Raw genomic sequence first — 22,819 nt, 5'->3', positions numbered from 1 at the left:
ACAGAATTTTGGGAATGTATTGCTAAATAAAGCTGGTGTGAAATGATTAGTTTTGAAAGGTTTCTATTTCAGGATTGTGGCTGAGGAAGCATTCAGTATAATGGTACTGCCCATTTGTCATGTACACGCAGGATCAGCCCTCATCACCGAGCAGCCAATCCGGGTTCAGTGGTGTAACTGAAACATTTTTGGAACAGTTGATGGATGCAAGATAAATAAGCCATGCTTGCTTTCAGGACAGCAGGCTTACATTAGTATGAGGTACTGGCCAATTACATACCAACTGGACATTAAATTAATTTGCTATTTTAATACGTCTCACTATTGAGTTGTAATGCTCACAAAGCCAAATGTGCACAGTTGACAGCACCTTACACCTTGCCGACCATCCTGACAATTCCTCTGCCTCACTGTGTTTAAAGAGAAGAATATGAAGTCTCCTATCCTAATGTGTAGAGCCTCTGTCAACCACAAGATACAGCAGTGAACTGTGAAATGTTTGTTAAATTTCTAAATTAAATGATCCTGAATATTTTAACAAGGAATTCAGGGCGACACTGCGATTGACAACTGGCCTTGCCCTGCTCTGGCCTTGTTGCAAAATGTGGCAAGATTATGTGACCACCTCTTTGATGAATCACAATCACTGGATTTCCAGTTTCTGGCTCAGGTATAGATAGAAAGAACCTCCTAAAGAATGTAGATGGGTAAGGCTCTCTAATGAAACTCTCCTCCTCCTCCTCCACCTCCCTCTGCAAGCAGCTTGCTTTCTTTGCTGCTGATGCTTTTTCTGTCTGGTACTGCTGCCCAAGAAGCATTGCCTTTCAATAGCAACCACCACAATCCCAAAGTCAGCCCCATCCCTGTAGATTTTGCCAACTCTTTTTATGAGAATGAGCATTAGCTAAAGCAGCAACATTGAAAGTGGTGAGGCAGATATCAATTCGATGTTAGATGCTGATTGGCACAGTCTGTTTGCTCTGCATTGCTCTGATGTCACATGTACTGTCAATGTTAATGCCCTCAACAGATTGCATTCAGCACAGGCCACAGAAATGTTGCTGGGAATGGTACAAATACCTCCTATCCAGGCACCAAGTAGCAAGGCTACTCACCCTATGGAGCCAGTTCTGCAACCTGTGTATTCTATGTCACATTGCAATGCTACTTAACAATGTGAGGTTACAGTAATATTCCAGATAGGTTGAGTAGAAGATTGATGAGTGGATCAATGCTTGACAACAAAACTGATCATAATAAAAAGAAAGTCCAACTAAATGTAAATCCATCACGCATTAAATTCAAACAGATGAGCACTCTATTCTTCTCAATTTTCCAATGTTCAGTTAAATATTTGCTCAGAGGATTCAATTTCAGCAGATTCTGTTTTTTTTAAACATTGTCTTTCGGTCGAAATAAATTCCATTGTAAGATTGTAAAAGCAATGTATAGCATTTTGTTTTTCCATTTAAAATAATTCAAGTCAATCACTACAAGGTTAAATGATTGGTAATGTGCACAATGCAAAACTAGAAGCCAACCAGCTAGAGAGAACAGGGGAATAAATTCAAGCATGAAAAATGCAAGATTCAGGCTGGAAGGAAACGCAGTGATATTTGCATAATTCATACATTCATCTGGACAGAAAATGTAGTTAAAATAAGCAACTATTTACTTTCAAATATTATGCGTCCATTGAAGAATTAGAATGGTTTGCGATCTGGAACTGACCTCATTTTTATCTTGTTGTGCTACCTAAATAAGTGCCTGAAAAGCAATACACAAGGGCAGGACTAAAACATGCTTCGTTTTTCTGACTGGGTAGCCCTAAAATAGAGCTTCCCTTTAACAAATATAAAATTGGGATCAATAGATTAAACATGATCTATGATTTGTAAACACTCTCATTCCACAACTGAGTGCCCAACCTTTCATATTGGATTAGGTTCCTCTGTAGGTGTCCAGGATACCAGACTGAATCACTTACAAACCTCGCTATTATCTTTGGGTAAAGGTCAACCAATTCTTGTATAACCTGTTAGTGAACTTGGCTGTCATGTCACCTTACATGTCATGAAATGAAATCATTCAGAAATCCGGCAGTCACAGGAAGCAGGGAACCTTGAACAGCACTGTTGAGATGGAATCATTGAATAACCCAATAGAGAAAGCTGTTCAACTTATTATGCCTTTGCTTGCTTTTTTCTAGAGATATCCAGTTAGGTCCACGAACTTATTCTTGGCGTTCAACTAATTATGCCTTTGCTGGCTTTTTTCTAGAGATATCCAGTTAGGTCCACGAACTTATTCTTGGCGTTCAACTAATTATGCCTTTGCTGGCTTTTTTCTAGAGATATCCAGTTAGGTCCACGAACTTATTCTTTCACCCTAGTCCAGTAAATTTTCTTTCTCTTCAAGTATTTGAATGTTATTTTTGAATCTGCCTCTGCCTGTTTGACAGTGCCTTCCAGCTCATAGCACACTGAATAAACTAGCTTCATGTTATCTTTGATTCTTTTGATAGTCACCTTAAATCTGTGTCCTTTGCTTACTGACCTTGCTGCCACTGGAAACATTATTCCAATTTGCTATGTCAAAAGCATTTCTGATTTTAGACACTTCTCTGTAAAATCTCCTTTTGACCTTCTCAAACAGGACGATTGCCCAGTTTGGCTGCTGATGAACATCTGTACATTTTGTGCCAACCTTCTGCTTTCTGAAACTGATATCTAATTTCTGTCAAGTTTTGCTGCTGTTGAAACGATTCTTTATCTTTCCAATACTTCCACTGCAAACATAAGTGGCCTGTTAAGTCTGCATTTGAAGCAGGGAAATGATGATGAGCAGGTGGAAAACGATGGAGGAGGAAGAGGGCACTGAGCAAGAGACCATAACCCATCAAGGAACACTTTTCTGAACTTTTCTAAAAAAAAATACATCACATGCCTTAACTACACCGAAGATGCCCTCATTGAGCTATGTTACCAACTGCAACCACAGCTAAAGCACTGAGCCACTGCCTGTGATTGTAAAAGATCACTGTGGCCCATTGTCTGTCTTTGAAAAGTGAAGGTCCAGCTCATTGCCTACACATGCAGCAAAACATTGATGCTACTTTGGGCAGTAAATGTAAAATGATTTTGGGCAGGTTCTTGTGATGAACTCTGCTTGGTAATGTTCCACCTCAGAGCCCAGGAGGCCTAGGTTCAAGTTCCACCTGTTTATTTTTGAACAGGTTGATTGGAAAATATCTCAAATGATTCTGGGTGTCTGACATCAACTTTTGAATGTTTTTTATTTGTTCATTAGATGTGGGTGTCACCAGCTAAGCCAGCATTTATTGTTAGCAATTAAGGCTTAACCACATTGCTGTGGGTCTAGAGTCACATGTAAGCCAGACAAGTGAATATAACAGATTTTCTCCGTTTTTTACATCAATCAACGGTGGTAAGATGGTCACCATTGAGCAAGCTTTTGGTTTTAATACTAGTTGCTTTTTATTCTCCACTTCAGATTTCACCATCTGCCATGGTGAGATTTGAAGCTATGTCCTCAGAACGTTAGCTTCTATCTGTACTTTGTGACATTACCACTATATCACTGCCTTCCAGAAAACTAGTATTACTGTCTCTTGAAAAATCTTGATGAAGTAGGTGAAAGATTTTACATGGAACAAAACTGAGAAGTAGAGGAAATGTGTGACTACTGAAAGCTGAAGAATGAATGTACCATTGTGCAGAGAGTAAAGATGTATTTACAAGTGTTCTTGAACCTACTAGAGAGAGCTTCACAGTTCTTAGAATCCACAGCATTGTTCTTGATAAAGTATATCTTCACATGGGGGAAGAATCCATTCTTATTAATAGGAGCTATTCCATTTGTACAAGTTCTTTCCTGAAAACAAATAATTATGAAAATGTATTATTTTTAATTGGAACTTCTGTTCTTTAAAGACAATGAAACATAGAATGTTGCTGTCATAATTGGAGAACTAACATTGAGGACTTACAAAATCCAACAGCACTTAAATGTTCAATTAACATAGGAAGAAGACAAAAAAAACTACAGAAGTTAATTCAACGTCTCCACTGCATTCAATCATTGTTAATATGGAAACACAAACACTTAAACTCGGCACAAGAGGGCAAATTAAAGCAGCAGCTTTGCTGTCACTGGAATCTTTTCAATAGTTTCTGTTTTCGGCTTACATAGCACTGCCAAATCCATTTTTTAAATTACCTACACTACATCATTGCGCATTGAAATTAGATAATTGTATGTGAATGTGACAACGAATTTCATTAAACAACCCCTTACTGATTGTTGGATACTAGTATGTTAATTCAAATTCAATTCTTGCATCTTTCTTTGTGAAGTTTTATTTTAACATGCATCTTTTTAAGAAGTAATTGGCAGTGGCTTTCCCTCAATTTGAGGAGGAGGTTTACTCATACTCCCAGGTTTCTACAATGAGTCTTCATGTGACTGGACAGCTTGATTATTGACCAACAGTATAGTTAACTTCTTAAAAAGCTGCATGTTAAAAAAGAAACTTCACAATGAGAGATGCAAGAATTGAATTGTAATCTGTATATTGGTCAATAATCTTCCAGAGTACAAGACTAGCAGATGCAGCAAATGGTTTTGAAAATGTGAACTTATTCCCTTTGGCAGGAAGAATAGAAAAGCAATGGAGAGGGATTATAGAACTTTACAGTACAGGAGAGATCTGAGTATACTAGCACAGGTATCACAACATGTTGCATATACAGCAAAATGATTAGGAAAGCAAGTGGAAAATTGTTGTTTACAAGGAGAATGGAATATAAAAAGAGGAATGCCTTGCCGCAGTTGTGCAGGGATTTGGTGAGATCACAACTTGAGTAATTTTGGTCTCTTTTGAAAAAGGATATGATTGCATTGGAGAGTATGTTGCATGGAGAAAGTTCACTTGGCTGAATCTTGAGATGAAGCGGTTGTCTTCTGAGTATAGAGTGGACAGGTTGAGCTTATATCATTGGAGTTTCAGAAAGTGAAGGGGGACTTTATTGAAACGTATAGGATCCTGAGGACTTGAGAGGGTGGATGCCAAGACAATATGTCCCCTAGGTACTAGGGACATAGTTTAAAAATAAGAGGCCTCACATTTAAGATAGTGATACGGATAAATATTTTCTCTCAGAGGATGATTAGTCTGTGAATTCTCTTCCCCTGAAGGCAATGGAGGCAGAGCCATTGGATATGTTTGTTCTAGGACAGATCAACTTTGTGGAACAGAAATGAACATCTACCTAACTCCATAAGGTGATGTCTCCTATGAACATCAGTATTCTCTGTGGATCAAGTGATATGAAGTGGATCAACAGTGCTATTGAGCAGCACCTCCTCAGCAATAACCTACTCAGTGACACTCATTCTGAGTTCCATCACGGCCACTCAGTTCTTGACCTCGTTTTAGCATTAGGTCAAATACAGACAAAGGCAGGGAATTCTAGTCATGAAGCAAGAGTGACAGCCTTTAACATCGAGGCTGCACTCAACCAAGTGTGGTATTGAGGAGCCCAAGCAAAACAAGGGTCAATGGGAATCAGTGAGCAAACTCACAACTAGTTGGAGTCATACCTGGTGTATAGGCAGGTGGTTTTGGTGTTGGAGGTCAATCATCTCAGCTCCCAGACATCTCTGCAGGAGTTCCTCAGGATAGTGTCCTAGGCCCAACAATCTTCAGCTGGTTAACCAGTGACCATCCCTCTGCCATAAAATCCAAAGTTAGAATGTACTCCTACCATTGTACAATATTCAGCACCATTTGCAACTCCTCAGATGCTGAAGCAGTGTCTGTCTGAATGCAACAAGATCTGAACAATATTCAGGTTTGGTCTGAAAAATGGCAAGTAACATTCGCATCATACAAATGCCATGTATGACCACCACAAGAGACAATCCAACCACTGTACTTTGACATTCAATGGTGTTACCATTACTGATTCACCTACTATCAACAACCTGTGGGTTAGCATTGACCTGAAACTAAACTGGACTCACCATATAAATACAGCGGCTAAAGTAGAGATCAAAGGTTAAGAATACTGCAGTGAATAACTTATCTCCTGACTCCCCAAAGCCAGTCCACCATCTGTATAGCACAAATGGAATACTCCCCACTTGCCTGGATGGATACAACTCTAACAACACTCAAGAACTCAAAAAAAAGTCTACTGTAATGGAAAGATAAGGAATATGGAATATGAACAGTTCTTATAATCCTTGAATTGTTACAATTGAACTTGAAATTGATTAGTTGATTTCTAGTTTGATCACTAATGTTGTCTTTCAAGATATTCTACTCCTTTCTTTTTTATCTCCTTTATTTTCTTCTCTCATTTGCCCAAATTTATCTGCTTGAATTACAATTCAGTTATGCCTTCCTGAGGTTTTCTTCAAGCTCGGTATTCTGCAGGCAATATTCATCCTGTTGTATGAAACTTCTAGAAAGGTATAAAGTAAAACTAGGAGATGAGATTTTCTGAACACCTGACTCAGTTTCAGTGTCTTTTGATGGAATATTAATTTTCGCACAGATTCTTTGTTTCACATGGGTTTCATGAGCTGGTCAGGTGGCCACTATGGCCAGTTTGCATCAGCATTTTCTCCTTTCAGAAAAGATGTTTTCATCCATGAAGGTTCCATCAAGATCGGATGATGAATGTTGAAAATTAACAGTCTATATTTTACGAGGTAAAAACAATGACTGCAGATGCTGGAAACCAGATTCTAGATTAGTGGTGCTGGAAGAGCACAGCAGTTCAGGCAGCATCCAAGGAGCAGCGAAATCGACGTTTCGGGCAAAAGCCCTTCATCAGGAATAAAGGCAGAGAGCCTGAAGCGTGGAGAGATAAGCTAGAGGAGGGTGAGTGTGGGGAGAAAGTAGCATAGAGTACAATAAGTGAGTGGGGGAAGGGATGAAGATAATAGGTCAGGGAGGAGAGGGTGGAGTGGATAGGTGGAAAAGGAGATAGGCAGGTCGGACAAGTCATGGGGACGGTGCTGAGCTGGAAGTTTGGAACTAGGGTGAGGTGGGGGAAGGGGGAATGAGAAAACTGTTGAAGTCCACATTGATGCCCTGGGGTTGAAGTGTTCCGAGGCGGAAGATGAGGCATTCTTCCTCCAGGCGTCTGGTGGTGAGGGAGTGGTGGTGACGGAGGCCCAGGACCTCCATATCCTCGGCAGAGTGGGAGGGGGAGTTGAAATGTTGGGCCATGTGGTTGATTGGTGCGGGTGTCCCGGAGATGTTCCCTAAAGCACTCTGCTAGGAGGCGCCCAGTCTTCTCAATGTAGAGGAGACTGCATCGGGAGGAATGGATGCAATAAGTGATACTATCATAACACCACCATCATACAAGATATGGTTGCAAACAATATTTTACCTTGTTGTATACAATGAGCATTCTATTACAATGTTGGTATGAAATAACAAAGAAAACCTGTAATCACAACACACACAGGTCTCATTGATTCCATTCATCTGGTTGGCAGCCATCCTGCCACTCCCTGCTGGCTTTTTCTGGCCTCTGTGGACTGGATTTTCAATTTGAGGAGGATATTTTCCAACCAAACATTTCCCCAATAAAATATCTACCCATGGCATTGGCAAACTTAATACTATACCCACTGTTACAAGGCCTATAACTAGTTCACATGCTAACTAAATTTTAACCGAAGATATCTCGACATCCTTCTCCATGAGCCCAGTAGTCAGAATATAACTTACTCTCCAAGGGAAAACAGTGTAGTGTGAAGGGAGTATTGACTGTTACAGAGGTTGCCTTTAAACTGAGATGTTAAACCAAGACCCTGCCTGCTTAATCAGGTAAATGATCCATGGCATCATGACAATATTTTGACAAAAACTGAGTTCTCAAGACCAGCATCACTATGGAAAAGAAAATATGATTATCTGACTGAGCAAACTGGCTTCCTTTATTTCCTACATTAAGCCAATGACAATATTCATTGGCTGAAAAGGATACCCAGAAGTGCTAAAAGGTGCTATTTAAACACAGCTCTTTTATGAGATTGATATTGCTGCCCGAGGACAGGAAAAACAGAGAAGAATAAAATACATTAATGCTGTTACGTTGTCCCCATTCTTGTACAGCACTACCACATTAGATATTCAGTTTCCCATCACTATCAACATCTTATACATGTTGACTTCTACAAGAATAATCTGGAATGAATTAGGTAGATTCAATGCAAGCAGCCCTCTTGTTGCTATCGGACTAAGCTATTTGTACTGTGTGGAGAAGGATGCCGATATGACCCCTTCAACAGAATATAGGCTCAATCTTGATTCATTGTAAATATTGGCTGTTCCTAGATTGCAAATGAGTTCCATTCTGGAACCTGTTCATGAACCGATTTGAATGCAATTTGGAACACAATGCAGGATAATGTAAAGCAGTCATTTGTAACTATAGGAAATGTTCATATGTTTGGTCATTAAAATTACAACCATATATAGGATCACATTCATAACTACAAGTTTTCATAATTTGGATGTTCATTAATCCAAGAACGCTTGCATGTTTATTACACATTACTTAGTAGTTTATTACATTACAACTGAGATATGTGATTGTCTCACAAAAAGAAAATCAAACTCAACCTATGATTCAGTACATATTTTTATTTTAGCCACATACTGTTAACACTAAGGGCAGTCAATGAAGCTGTATCCATCTTCTGGTGAACACATGCTGAACCATTAGGACATGAAACTCTTTGTGGTTAGATTTTCCTAGGAATAATCTTTTATATATTCTGATAGGTGGAGCTTATCTTATAATGCCACTTAATGCTTTCAGGTACTAATTGCCTTATCCAACACATGTAACCTATGCGACAAACAGAACATGCCTATCTTAACCAAAGTATATGTTGCAGCAGATGTGAGTGGATTCCCCAGATGTTTAGGTCATAACTAAAAAATCCCTTGGCTTTGATGTTATCCATGTTAATAACTCTGCTCATGAACCATGAAATAGCATCCATTGATATAACAGCAATCTGCTGTCTGGAGCCTAGCAACTAGTTAATCGATAGTTCATGAACATTTAGATTTAGTGATTCAACTTAGCAACAGCTCGTGTTTGTTCATCATAGCTTAGACATGCAATAGAGGTCATGGTTCCTGAAACGTGTACTTTTTTTTAATCAAGCATTATGATACAAATGATTATTAGGGTTTCTTTGTCTCTGTCAGCTTTTTCCATGTTACATGGGGTCACAATAATGTTGGTTGATCACCTTTGTGTCAACAATCATTATGGATTCAACAGCTAGTTTTAAGCAGGATACCCTTTCTGCCTGTAACCTTCCCCATTTTTGTGGGGCTGGGAACCATAGCATTGCTCACCAAGAAATGCTCCTGCTCTTAACCCCTGCTATAGGCTGAAGGAGTTACAGCCCTGCAGCCAACCTTGGCCATGTTACACATGCGTGATCTATAGCCATCAAGTCCTAGAGTGAGACTTAAATGCAGAGCTTCAGATTCAGAAATAAGGAAGAGACCCGTGCTTCATTCAGGCCTGCTCGAATAGGAGTATTTAATAAAAAATATAAAATTATAAAGCAACACACCAGATTCATCAACATGTGAAAATAATAAAAATTAACATCCAACAATTGCAACATTGAAAAGGCATCTGTATGGGTATATGAATAGAAAGGGTAAAAAGGGATATGAGCCAAGTGCTGGCAAATGGGACTAGATTAGGTTGGGATATCTGGTCGGTATAGATGAGTTGGACCGAAGGATCTGTTTCCGTGCTGTACACCTCTATGACTCTATCAGGTGACATCCTTTATCAGAACTGGGAACTGCAAGAGAATTAGGCCCATTAATAGGATACAATATTTGTTATTTAAAGGCTCATTTATCTTATAATTTCCAATTTGATGAAGATTTTGCCTGCCATTATTCAGTTCAAATGCTGAGAGACTGATGTGTTTTAATTTCAGATTTACAACATCTTTGTATTGATCTTAATAAGCATTCATAAACATGATTAATAAAGTTGCAACAATGTATGCAAATGGAGTTTTTTTATTCTCAATGAGAAACAAGTGTCATCAAATCACAACTGAGCAAATAATTTTATTGATATATTATTTTGTTATAGGTTTGTAATTCCTGTAATTCAATAAGCATCCTTTTAACATCAATGTATAGCAATGATTGCAAGGTCCCCTGTAAGAATAGTTATTCTCTGACAATCTTTAGAAACTCATTCAAACAGCCATTTTTCAATGTATTCACATAAATTATACAAGATACCATATTGAATTGCTATAACAGTACTGATACAGTAAAATAATTAAACCGCAACTCACCACCATTTTCTCAAGAGCGCTGGCCCAGCCAGTGACACTCACATTTCCAGAATGATTTTTTTTTAAATCCAGTGTAATTGTTTTAAATGCTAAACTGTTCACTGGTGCATGGGCAGATGGGGCTTGGAACTGCAAGAGAATTAGGCTTTGCAATGACACAGCCTTCTTCACCAGGATGTATATGACACTGTGGGAAGTTTGTTAAACTGTCCATTTGCTGTAATGAGGCTTCCTTCTGTTAAAACGAGAGCCTCTGTACCCACTGACCCAAATAGCTTGTCAAGTCCCCAGTGGTATTTTCAAAAACCCATCAAGATTTACTGTGACTTTGAAGGTTTAGGGAAACATTTTTATTAAGTTGTATATTGAGTTTTATCAGGGGCATATTGGACAGAAAATATAATGTTGATCATCCTGGGAAGTGAAATGTTCATTGATTTCAGTGAGCCAACTCTTGAGAGTTTGATTTTGTAATATGATTATACAGCCAGTGCTATTTGGTTCCAAGCTGTTGCTGTTCCACAGCCAAGCTGTATTTGTGTGTGGCCTGTTGCTGCACCACCTGGTGACACTTTTACATAGATGCGAGAGCAGAAATTTAATAATTAAGATGGAATTGGGAGGAAGTTTGAAGTGATTGGTTTGATTGTTGAGAAAATTCATTTATCATTCTATTGAGTTAATTGCAGCTTTTATTAGTTTTTGCAATTGTAACAATTGCTGGAGCCAGTATCAACAGAGGTTCTATTGCCATTCTATCTGTAGAATAGCTACAGAAACAGTATGTGCAATCTTCCTGTTTTTAGATGAACTTCAAAAGCAGGAGAGGTTAACAAAGAGAAACCGTGTCCTGTTAGGAGCTGAAAGCCCACATTGTCATCTGCCAATCTAATTGGTGGCCAGTGGGCTTTTGACCAAGATTAGGTCTCTGATTGCAGAAACCAGGAGTTAGCAGTCACTCACAGGCTGGCAACCCTCGCACTTGACAGCACAACGGAGCTGACTTTGGTTACTGTGGGCATAACAACCCGAAGAATTCCAAGATGGAGGAGTGAACTCTGATCACATGCGAGCATTGTTTTGCAACCGTCATTGTCTCACAAGATGGGAGTTGGATGGAGAGGGAAGCATAGGGACCAGGAGCCAAGGTGGGACTGACTGTCAGTAGCCAAACCCCACTCCTTTCCAATCTCTCAGTTGTACACAGATTACTGCAAACACACATTTTACCTGCCAGCCTGACTGTGCTGGTTTAGCATTCAGGTGGACCAACTTTTATAACCCTCCTGGAGCTGGGATAATTGGAGATCAATGGGAATAGGCTGGTAAGTAGTCCTCTATTCCTGATGAAGGGCTTTTGCCTGAAACATCGATTTTCCTGCTCCTCGGATGCTGCCTGAACTGCTGTGCTTTTCCAGCACCACTCTAATCTAGGACTTGGTAAGTAGTCCTAAAGTAGCCATTAATTGATTACTTAAAGGCTTCAATCCTGGGGCAAAAGTTCAGTCCTTGGGCCTTCCCATGCAGATCCCAGGAAGATTGAGGGGTACTCCAACACAGCTCCTTCATTAAGTTACTTTCCTGCCTCTGAGACCAAACAATTTCACCAACAGTTTTTTTCATTTTTCTCAAGTTTCTGTTTCAAAGGAAAGGAAGACAGAAAGAGTAAGTGCCCCATAAGAAGTGTATCCATAAGTGATGTAATTAAAATAGTTTTAAAGGACACAAAAAGACCTTTGAAGAATATTTCTTGTTCAGTGATGTACATTTTAATGTAAAATCTACTGGTAATCTGGTGATTTTTTTTTCCTTTTTAGTTTAGTATTGTACAAGTAGCACTTATGTTTCCAATTTGGAAGTCCAAATTTATACAGATTGACCATGTTAATAGATGCCTTATGGCCTTTACTTGGGGGAAGCGGCAAATGTGCAGGCCTGCAGAAATCCAATGAAGCTCATGGAGCACAGCTTTCTAACTCCATAATGCAGGAATACTTCAAGAAATCTGGTTTTGTAAATTTCATTCAGAGACGTAGCACCAACCTGGTGGGCCAAACGGCCTCCATCAGAGCTGTAACAATTCTGTGTTTTAGTGGACTGGTCTTGAAAAGGAATCTATTCATATAAATCACCCTCTTCAAAATAATCACAGAACTTTGTGGCAAAAGAGCTTTATGCGTTTGTCACTTAATTCCCTTCCATAACAAAAAACATCACATCGGTTCTAAGCTACTTCAGCCATGCCTCAATGCAAAAGTGACAATGTTTATTTTTAAAAATGTTAAGATCTGAAGGCACAAATACCCATGCTGGCCATCGTTTCATTTAAGTTGAATTTGCTCCAAGTGCTGTCCAGTTCCAGCTTGGCATAAAGAAAGGTTTAAAAAGTTTTCAGTGTCGAGAGTGTGGTGCTGGAAAAGCACAGCAGGTCAGGCAGCATCCGAGGAGCAGGATAATCGATGTTTCGGGCAAAAGCCCTTCATCAAGAATACTCCTTGGATGCTGCCTGACCTGCTGTGCTTTTCCAGCACCACACTCTTGACCCTGATCTCCAGCATCTGCAGTCCACTTTCGCTTAAAAAGTTTTCAAATAATCCACTTATTGGGTGCCTTGCAAGCCAATTCTGCCCTTAGAAGATCTCATTCCCAGTGATGTACTATTACCAGTGTGTGCTCACACACTTCTATATGCTAAGATTGCAAACCTGCTGGAATTCTCTTATGTCTACAAGATTGAAAGATTAGCTTCCAAAAGACTGCTGGGAGAAACTAAGGAAGAAAATCAGAAAGTTAATTTTTTAAAAAAATGTCTTAAATGTTTGACTAGTTTGTTTACCACTTAAGAATATAGCAAACCTGGAGAAAAAGCATTGTTTGACAGTTGAAAATCATTCCAGTAGGGTAATGAAGAGTCTATTAATTCTCCAGTTGTTGTGGAAAGATGTTGCACCTTGGTTTTGGACATGTCGGCTGGCCAGTGGCATGAGTGTGGAGGCTTGGAAGCTAGAGACAGGAGGGCGAGTAGAAACAGAGTAAGCATTATTTACCAAGTAGGACTTGTGAAGTGCTACATTGTCACTGAGTTCAGAGGGACCACAGCAATATAGTGCAGTCATCTGAGCATTGCACATTACCGATTCCTGTTAATGCCTTGCATTTGCTGTAAAACTGCAGTCTGGTTAGGAACTGCCAGTCAGTGTCTTTTGGAAAACCATTCTGTGGCCTATACTGGAGCAACTGAAAGTGACTCCACACCAAAATCTACGGGAGTCACTTTATTTGTAAAGAATTAATGCCTGCTCTGCGTTATCAAAAAAAATTGTAATGTTTTTAGCTGTTACAGCCACTTTGAGATGTTCTGCTCTGGTATAGCACAATTATTTGATTATGGAACATTGTGTGAACCATAAATGAGATGCTGTCAAATTATTTCCCATTCTTTGAACTACAGTTAAGGTCCATTAAACCTTTGTGGCCTGTCAAGTGAGCCATAGATTAATGCATTCCATAACTGACAGCACAGAACAACATTTTTTTTCAGTAGATTCTGAATGGAATATATAATGTAGTCATAAAGAGCTTATTCATCTTTACTGTAAAAGTAATAAATTAAGTCGTAATTACTTTCATGTGCAACTGAGAAAAGAAGGATTTCATTTTTCTCTCATCATATCCAAAAATTCTTAATATCCTCCCAAAAGCAGTATCCATTTTAGCCTGAAGTCCAAGGTTAAATTTCTCTCATCTGAGTATTTCCTCAGGAATAATACTAAAATGGCCCTTATCAAAGTCCCAAATGACATTCTATGGCACCGTGACTATGTCATATATGCCTCCTCATTTGTCTCAACATTTCTGTACCTTTCTACCAGGATTGATCACACTATCCTCCTCCAATGCCCCACCACCATCACCTAGCTGAATGGAATTGCTGTCACTGCCTTCCATTCTCATTTAACCAGTCATAAGCTGATGATTCAAAGGCAAAATACTGCAGATGCTGGAATTCTGAAATATGCACAGTGAGTTCAGGAGAAATTCAGTTTTGGTAGCATTTGTGGATAGAGAAGCAGAGTTAACGTTAATTTTGTTTCTCTCTTCATGGATACTGACAGACCTGCTGAGTTTCTTCAGCATTCTCTGTGTTTATGACCAGAGATTTGCTTGGAACAGCATTCTCTCCTTTACTGCACTCTACCTGTGGTTCCCATGGCTCTTTTCTATTGTTAATTTATATTTTTTTTTGGTGCAACATTCAAAAATATGCAGCATGTTCCACATGTACATTGACACTGCCCAACTTGCCTATTTCTAATTGTAGGCATATCCTGTTTGACAGCTATTGTTTGGTAAATAATTGTGGCATAGAGGCTCAAGCAATGACTGAAACTAATACAACTGGGTACAATATAGCATTTGAAAGTACAGTCGCAGACCTTGATCATTAGTACAACAGCATTGAACTTCTTGTGGCACTACATCCAGGGCTAGGCAAACGATATTGATTTCCACAGCTATCTGCTCTCACTGTCTATTGACCAGGTGTCTGGTTGCTCACCTGGCCCCTGTGAATGCAAGACATTGCTCATTCTTTTTACCTCCTTTATCAAAGCCTCAAGTATTGCGTCGCTAAACCTTGAAGCCCATTCTTTCCTATGTTGTGCCATTCTTCAATGTTTCTCAAGTCAGAGTTATTTGCTGCTCATCTGTTAACTCCTTCTGCAACTACAATGTACCTCCCCTTTAAGAGATGCAGGGTAGCTTTAAGCAATGCAAGTTGCTTGAGGTTGCATTGGCTTCTCAAACTGTTCACTCCCGTCAACATATCTAGCCATTCAACAACACAGCATCAGCTTAAAGCTGAGATTATCAAATTGAACAGGCAACCCATTTTTAAGATTATTAAATTGAGTCCCCAAAGAGCTGTCATAAAAATGGCAATGCGTACACTAAATAGCCCCTTCCTGAACAGGTAATTATTCAAATTTCAACAAATATTGGGTAAAGTCCAAAATACTTCAATTTATGAAATGTTGAATGGACGAGTATTAAAATGTTAACTTGTTTTTGACATATTACCTGTCTTTAATTAAATGTGTGAAGAGTCGTAAATTAGGTCTAACGAAGGTAATAATTGGAACAAAATTCTCAACTTGCTGAATGATTAGCTACAAATAAAAATGATTTATCTAAATTATTTGAAACTGGGGTATGAACAATGATATTAGCCTGAATTTCACAGGAATGTCATATTGCTTGCCATTACCCATTGGAAGAATTGCAGTCAACAGACCATAAGAAGCCCAGCCACAATGATCAATCTTGCTGGTGGCCTAAATAGACTGAGACTTGGACTGTCACCTCAGTGGGAGCAAGTACTGCACTCAATAGTTGTCAATTAACCTGATTGTCTTGGAAGGAGTGAAGATAGACACTGGAGCCAAGATAATAGCCCTCTCTTGGTTACGAAGCAATTAGGCAGCTTGCAGCAGAGGGGATTTTGGTGAGGGTGTATATCTTTAGGAGCCAGGGAGGTGGGCACAGGGGGGCATACACCTATATTGAGGGATGCCCCCAATGCCCTCCTTCCTTGCTGCCTTTAGAAAATTGTTTTCAAAAACAGGCTTTTTCCTCATTTTATGGCTCTTGCAGCAAGAAATATAAATCAATTCACTTAATAACAAGCTCAATTTCCTATTAATCCCTTATTTAAAAATGGTGGGCAGGCTGCTGATTTCAAGGATGGATAGAAAGGCAGTGCCTACACAGTAAACACATCCACAAGGGACTATGAAATCCAGCCCATTGTGCCAGTACAGACAGGTCCGTATCAGGATAAATTAGAAAAGAAAAGGTCAAAGGAACATATTAAGTGAGGCTGCTGCTTCTGTCACCAGCAATTATTTCTGGATTCTAATATGTTAACTGAATATTTATGTTCTGAATATGTACTACTTTTTCCGTGTCTACCATATTAATGACACATTTTTAGAGAATTTAAAATAAGCATGAGAAAAGCAGACTTAAGTATCTGTGACAGACAAGCACAGAATAATCAATTGACAGGCAATATTAGATCTATTCTTACATGTTCAGAAATACTGCTATAGAAAAGAAACATTTGAAAAATGCCATCATTCTCTGAGTTCACTAATGTGTAAATGTTCTCTTTCTTTTTCAGACCTTGGCAATAATATCTATACTTTTCATTGTATTATCAACAATTGCTTTGTCACTTAATACACTTCCTGAACTACAAGACAAGGATGAATTTGGACAGTTCACGGACAACCCACAGTTGGCTCATGTAGAAGCAGTGTGCATTGCATGGTTCACCATGGAGTATCTGTTGCGTTTCTTGTCATCACCAAACAAATGGAAATTCTTTAAAGGTCCACTGAATGTCATTGATTTGTTAGCCATTTTGCCATATTACGTCACAATATTTCTCACAGAATCCAACAAAAGTGTGCTTCAATTCCAGAATGTCAGAAGAGTGGTTCAGATTTTCCGGATAATGAGGATACTGCGAATTCTCAAACTAGCCAGGCATTCAACAGGCTTGCAGTCTCTGGGATTCACACTCAGGCGAAGTTATAATGAACTTGGACTGCTGATTTTGTTCCTGGCCATGGGCATAATGATCTTTTCAAGTTTGGTATTTTTTGCTGAAAAGGATGAAGATGACACTAAATTCAAGAGTATTCCTGCTTCTTTCTGGTGGGCCACTATTACTATGACAACTGTTGGCTATGGTGATATCTATCCCAAAACCTTATTGGGCAAGATAGTTGGTGGACTATGTTGTATTGCAGGTGTGTTGGTGATTGCTCTTCCCATCCCAATTATTGTGAATAACTTCTCAGAGTTCTACAAGGAACAGAAGAGACAGGAAAAAGCAATAAAACGAAGAGAGGCACTTGAGCGGGCCAAGAGAAATGGAAGTATTGTCTCGATGAATATGAAAGATGCTTTTGCTCGCAGCATAGAACTAATGGATATTGTTGTTGAGAAAAATGGAGAAAATATGGGTAAAAGTGAAAAACTACAGGACAGTAGTCTGTCACCCAACAAGTGGAAATGGGGAAAACGGTCTGTGTCTGAGACCAGCTCTAACAAATCTCCTGAAGCTAAACACAAAGAACAAAGCTCTCCTGGAAATGCTCGCAGCCCACACATTACCCCACAACACCTAAATGTGCAGAAATTGGAGGACATGTACAGTAAAATGGCAAAGACACAATCACAGCCCAATATGAACATAAGTCAAATGGGTCAAATGTATAAAGTGAAAAAGCAAAATCAAATAGAGATGGAGAAAGTATCTGGTCCCTCTGATCCATTATTAAATACACCAGATGGAATACTGGATATGAGGAGTCTGTCTAGCATAGACAGTTTTATTAGCTGTGCTACAGAGTTTCCAGATGCTGGGAAGTTTACTCACAGTCCTACAATAATGCTCCCCAGTAAAGTATGTGAGAATCCAGGTTGTGAAAACATTCAGGATAAAGAATCATCAATCCTGCCAGCTGATACTGCACAGAGCATGCAATCTGTCACAAAACTAGATGGCAGTTACAATAAGAACCTCTTGGGCATCAATACCAATAACTCTGCTTACAACTCTGCAGTAGATAAACACAACACCATCTTTACAGAAAATGTTAAAGCCACCTCCAGACCAGGCAACCCCATAAAATCTAGATCTCTCAAAGTAAACTTTATGGAAAGTGATATCAATCCTGTTCACAACACTAATATAGCAGCTCTATCAACAATGGTGGACCCTATGGTGGGTGGATCTCAGAGCATCACTGGTCCTATGGATGGCCCATTGAATACAGAGAGATATCTACCTGGCATAGAAGCTTCAACAGCTTGTTCGTCATCTGGAATGAAACCTTCAGAAAACATTGCGCCAGTGACTTTTACTTTCCATGACGATGGAGTGAAGAAATACATTGACGCAGATAGTGATGAAGAAGATCAATCACTGGATGGAAGGAACCCATCTGGACCAACAAATCTCATCTACCATACCATCAACAGCGACTGTCCAAGTAAGAAGGATGCTGTCTCCCGACAGGGTGGAAATTATTTAGAAGATTCTGGTGTGGCTTCTTCAGCAAAACATTTTGGACAAAATTGCATGTACAGTTTGGAAGGTGTAATGGATAGAGTTAAGAAAAGTGGGACCCAAGAAGGTAACAAGTTAGACAACCACATCTCACCAGAGATTCATGTGACATATGGTGAAAGTGGCTGTTCCACTGTATATGATGACAACATCTGATTTTTGGATCTGCCAGGCTGTTGTCTAAGCTGGAATTGTGAAATGAAACTGCATACCCTCTAAAAAATAAGAGCTTTGTATTTTTTGCATGGCATGGAAAACTATTTCAAATGAGCCAGTGTTACCTTTAAAGGAAAGTTTAATGGAAGGGAACCTGAGAACATTGACTAAGATGTAAAGGTCCTGTCCATCGAACATTAGCACTGAAGAACAGAAAAAGAAATCTGCAAAGTACTGTTAACTCATGCTATCAGAATTTTATCACATTATTCTTTTTTGTTCCTGAATCCCTTCTATCTTTCCAATAACTATGGAAGAATACAAAGTCTGACCACACAGTTTAAGTATACAGATCTCTCAGAGACATGCAGAAAGTATTTGTTTGCAAATGAAAGAATGTTTCAGAAATACATTCTGAATCATAGAGATATCCTTTGAAGGACACTGCCTGGAATTCATTTCAAGATTCTGGTTGCATAACTGAACCATATTGGATACCATTATTGTATCATATGATTTGTCTAATGGATACAAATAATCTTTAAAGCAAAGAAGGAAGATGCTTCCACTACAAATGTGCTTACTTTAGTTCAGATTAGGCTCTTTGGGTTGTGGAACTGTAGTACATTATTTGCTCAATTTCCTTAATTAACCCTTTAAGGAATGCATCAACATTTCTGCACCAGAATTAATAATGTTACGTGATTTTTTAAAATTGTAGTTTATTCCAAAAATAGTGCATATTAAGAACTATTCTTCACTTCCATGTATTTCTTTAATCATGGTTTTTAGCTAACAGTTAGCTTTAAAAACTGACTAAAGTCAATATTGTAGATGTCATGCAAAGTAAAAATGTATTTTTGAAGCCGAAGAGTTCTTTAAATATTCAAATATCACAACATGGGTCCTAAATTATTAATCAGGAAAATAAAATGTTTGTGATGTGGGGTGGGGGGGGTGAGTTGCACCAGTTAAAAGACTTATATTAATCCGCCTATACCATCATGGAACCTCACTATCAAATTGATAGGATACAGTGCAGTGATTGGAATTGCCTTCATACATATGAAGTAGATTTATGTATCTATCAAATAAGAAAAAATTCTGCTATGAAAGTTCTAACTACCTGTATCAAAACAAATCCAACTTTACCATTTTTGTTAATGTTATTATTGCTGCTAGATTGTTTTCTAGAGATGAAGTATATGCATAAATTGTCTCATTTTGAATAGCTAAGCATAATGCCCATGTAGAAATGCCTTCATAGCTTTGACATAACTGTATTGTAAACTAGGCTGAAGTTCTTCTTGGAAAGTACAAAATACCATATAAAATTTCATATAGGTTTCCATGTAAAGAATATGATCATAGACTTTATTTTCAAAGTATAATACCAAATCAATCTTAGCAAGTTTACCAGATTTAAAGTTTACAGTTTTAAATGAAAGATTTATTTTTAACAATGGAATAATGCTTATTTTTTCATTCTGGCTGGTAAAGAAAGTATAGATATAAATGATTAAACACTCGCACTTTGAAAATGTTAAAGTTTTATTTTTGGTACAGTAATCTTGTTGCAAAATATTGTCTTCAGTTCTAAACATTTACTATAATGGAATTAAAGAGTCCTTTGAATTTCAAAAACATACAGCCCGGAGGAGAACTGTTTGGCCCACTGTACCTCTGCTGGCTCTTTCACAGAGCAGTTATAAATGTAACAGTATGCAAGTTGTTTGGGCCAACTAGACAGTTTGGGAGAGTGGTCCAGGAAATGGCTGATGGAATTCAATGTGAGCAAATGCGAGGTCTTACACTTTGGAAAAAAGAATACAAGCATGGACTACTTTCTAAACAGTGAGAAAATTCATAAAGCCAAAGAACAAAGGGATCTAGGAGTGCTAGTCGAGGATTCTCTAAAGGTTGAGTCCGTGATTAAGAAAGTGAATGCAATGCTGTCATTTATCTCCAGAGTGTTGGAATATAAAAGCACCGTTGTGCTACTGAGACTTTATAAAGCTCTGGTTAGGCCCCATTTAGAGTACTGTGTCCAGTTTTGGTCCCCACACCTCAGGAAGGACATACTGGCACTGGAGCGTGTCCAGCGGAGATTCACACAGATAATCCTGGAATGGTAGGTCTAACATAGAAGGAACAGCTGAGGATCCTGGGATTGTATTCATTGGAGTTTAGAAGACTAAGAAGAGATCTAATAGAAACTTACAAGATAATACATGGCTTGGAAAGGGTGGACACTAGGAAATTGTTTCCGTTAGGCGAGGAGACTAGGACCCGTGGACACAGCCGTAGAATTAGAGGGGGTAAATTCAGAACAGAAATGCGGAGACATTTCTTCAGCCAGAGAGTGGTGGGCCTGTGGAATTCATTGCCGCAGAGTGCAGTGGAGGCCGGGACACTAAATGTCTTCAAGGCAGAGATTGATAAATTCTTGATGTCACAAGGAATTAAGAGCTACGGGGAGAATGCGGGTAAGTGGAGTTGAAATGCCCATCAGCCATGATTGAATGGCGGAGTGGACTCGATGGGCCGAATGGCCTTACTTCCACTCCTATTTCTTATGGTCTTATGGTCTTAAAGTCACCTCTACAACAAAGATCAGTCCAAGCTCATAGGACATTTAAATGTTGGTTTCCTGCAAAGCTAAAAGAGATTACACATATAATAGTTTCATCTAACCTCAACAAAAAGCAAAATTAGTATGGAGAAGAAAACCACAAATACATTTCCGATTTTCATTTCTCAAACATGCCCATGTGTTACTTGATATGTATTTGTCCATGCATTGATAATATATAAACGTCCAAGTGGTTGTTTACACATGATATAAAACTATTGTCTGGAATGTGGTTTCAATTGTTTATAGTAACTGTTTCAAAAGATTAATAGTATAATTATTTTTTTCTTAAATTACTGTCATATCAGTATGGAATATATAATTCTGTTCATCTGCTAACAGGCCCTGCTGCTGAGATGTGGACTCTTCATTAATTCTGATCAATGTGTCACCATTCTGCACATGGAACTTAAAGACTCTCAGTAATTGGTATTAGATACTAGTTGTACCAATCACAAATGGAATTGCAGATAAAGGAATACAATAATAGGAATTTTGACTTTTATATTCTCATGAAATTTGTCAAAAGACACAAATTATGTTAAATGTGAGTCCTACTGGTGCAACTCGCCCTTGAAACAAATTAGTTTGCTGTCTTTCAAACGCAAAGAGAACTCCATCCACTTGCCAAACACTCACTTGGAAAACTACTCTTTCTGCAATTTGCTTTGCTTAGAATTGAATTGTTCTGTTGGGCACTTGGAATCTATGTCCCTTGTTTCAATGAATTTATTAAGTATTTTGTACGTTTACTTAACATCACTACTATTTCCCTTTTTATTGTCAAGACCTGTTGCTGATGGGAAACTTTAAAATCTGGAACAGTCAAACAATATCCCTCATTCCACTAAAGATAATAAATGTTTTGCAAAGTAAAGGAATTCTGGAGAAAAGAATGCATGCCTAATGTCCGTACATATAATTTATTCCAACCTATTTAACCAAATTCCACAACCTAATGACTGGAGCAGGATTTCACAATGCTGCACTGCTCTTATTCTGCTGAAGTTCACTGAGAAATCTACTGAAAGAGACAGCAATAAAAAAATGAAGAAAATCCAAGTACTGTGTAGTGTACCAGGCCATTTGAAAGATTTAATTCAAACACAGAATGATTATGAAATTGGCAAAAATGCTAATCATGTCCTGAAATATCACAGCAAGCAACTTAATTACATTTTGTTTTGCCTATTATTCTGTTTTAAGTCCGTGATTAATGGATTTTTGTTGGGCATATGGAGCAAAGATGGACAAGTGAGCTTGAGGTGCAGATTAGTTATGATCCAGTTTGAATGGCGGAAAATCTTAAAGGTGCTGAACATTTTACTCCTGCTGTGATGTTCCTATTTTTCCAGTAACAGATTTTTTTTAAAAACAGCCAGTATACAACTGATATGTTAGGTCTCTCAGAGTTCCTGAGTGAAAGCACAATTGAAAATAGTCAATAGTATGGAATTGAATGGATAAAATGCAATTAGGAAAGAGTGAATTGTCCA

The 22,819-nt window shown here is 38.5% G+C and overlaps 1 protein-coding gene across 1 annotated transcript in view; it reads left to right on the top strand.

Annotated features, from left to right (window-relative positions):
* The window catches only part of kcnb1 (potassium voltage-gated channel, Shab-related subfamily, member 1), a 354,303-nt gene extending 335,612 nt beyond the window's left edge, over positions 1-18,691 (top strand). Inside the window, exons 2-3 of the mRNA XM_060835911.1 lie at positions 16,577-17,972; positions 18,033-18,691. Of these exons, the coding sequence (XP_060691894.1) occupies positions 16,577-17,972; positions 18,033-18,691 (2,055 nt within the window). The remainder of the gene's footprint in view (positions 1-16,576; positions 17,973-18,032) is intronic.
* The last annotated feature ends 4,128 nt before the right edge of the window (positions 18,692-22,819 follow it).

Source organism: Hemiscyllium ocellatum, chromosome 15 (assembly GCF_020745735.1).
Source record: "Hemiscyllium ocellatum isolate sHemOce1 chromosome 15, sHemOce1.pat.X.cur, whole genome shotgun sequence".
In the NCBI taxonomy this organism is placed as follows: Eukaryota; Metazoa; Chordata; class Chondrichthyes; order Orectolobiformes; family Hemiscylliidae; genus Hemiscyllium; species Hemiscyllium ocellatum.
The sequence above is the reverse complement of the archived record's forward strand: the minus strand, read 5'-3'. Positions and strand labels throughout refer to the sequence as shown.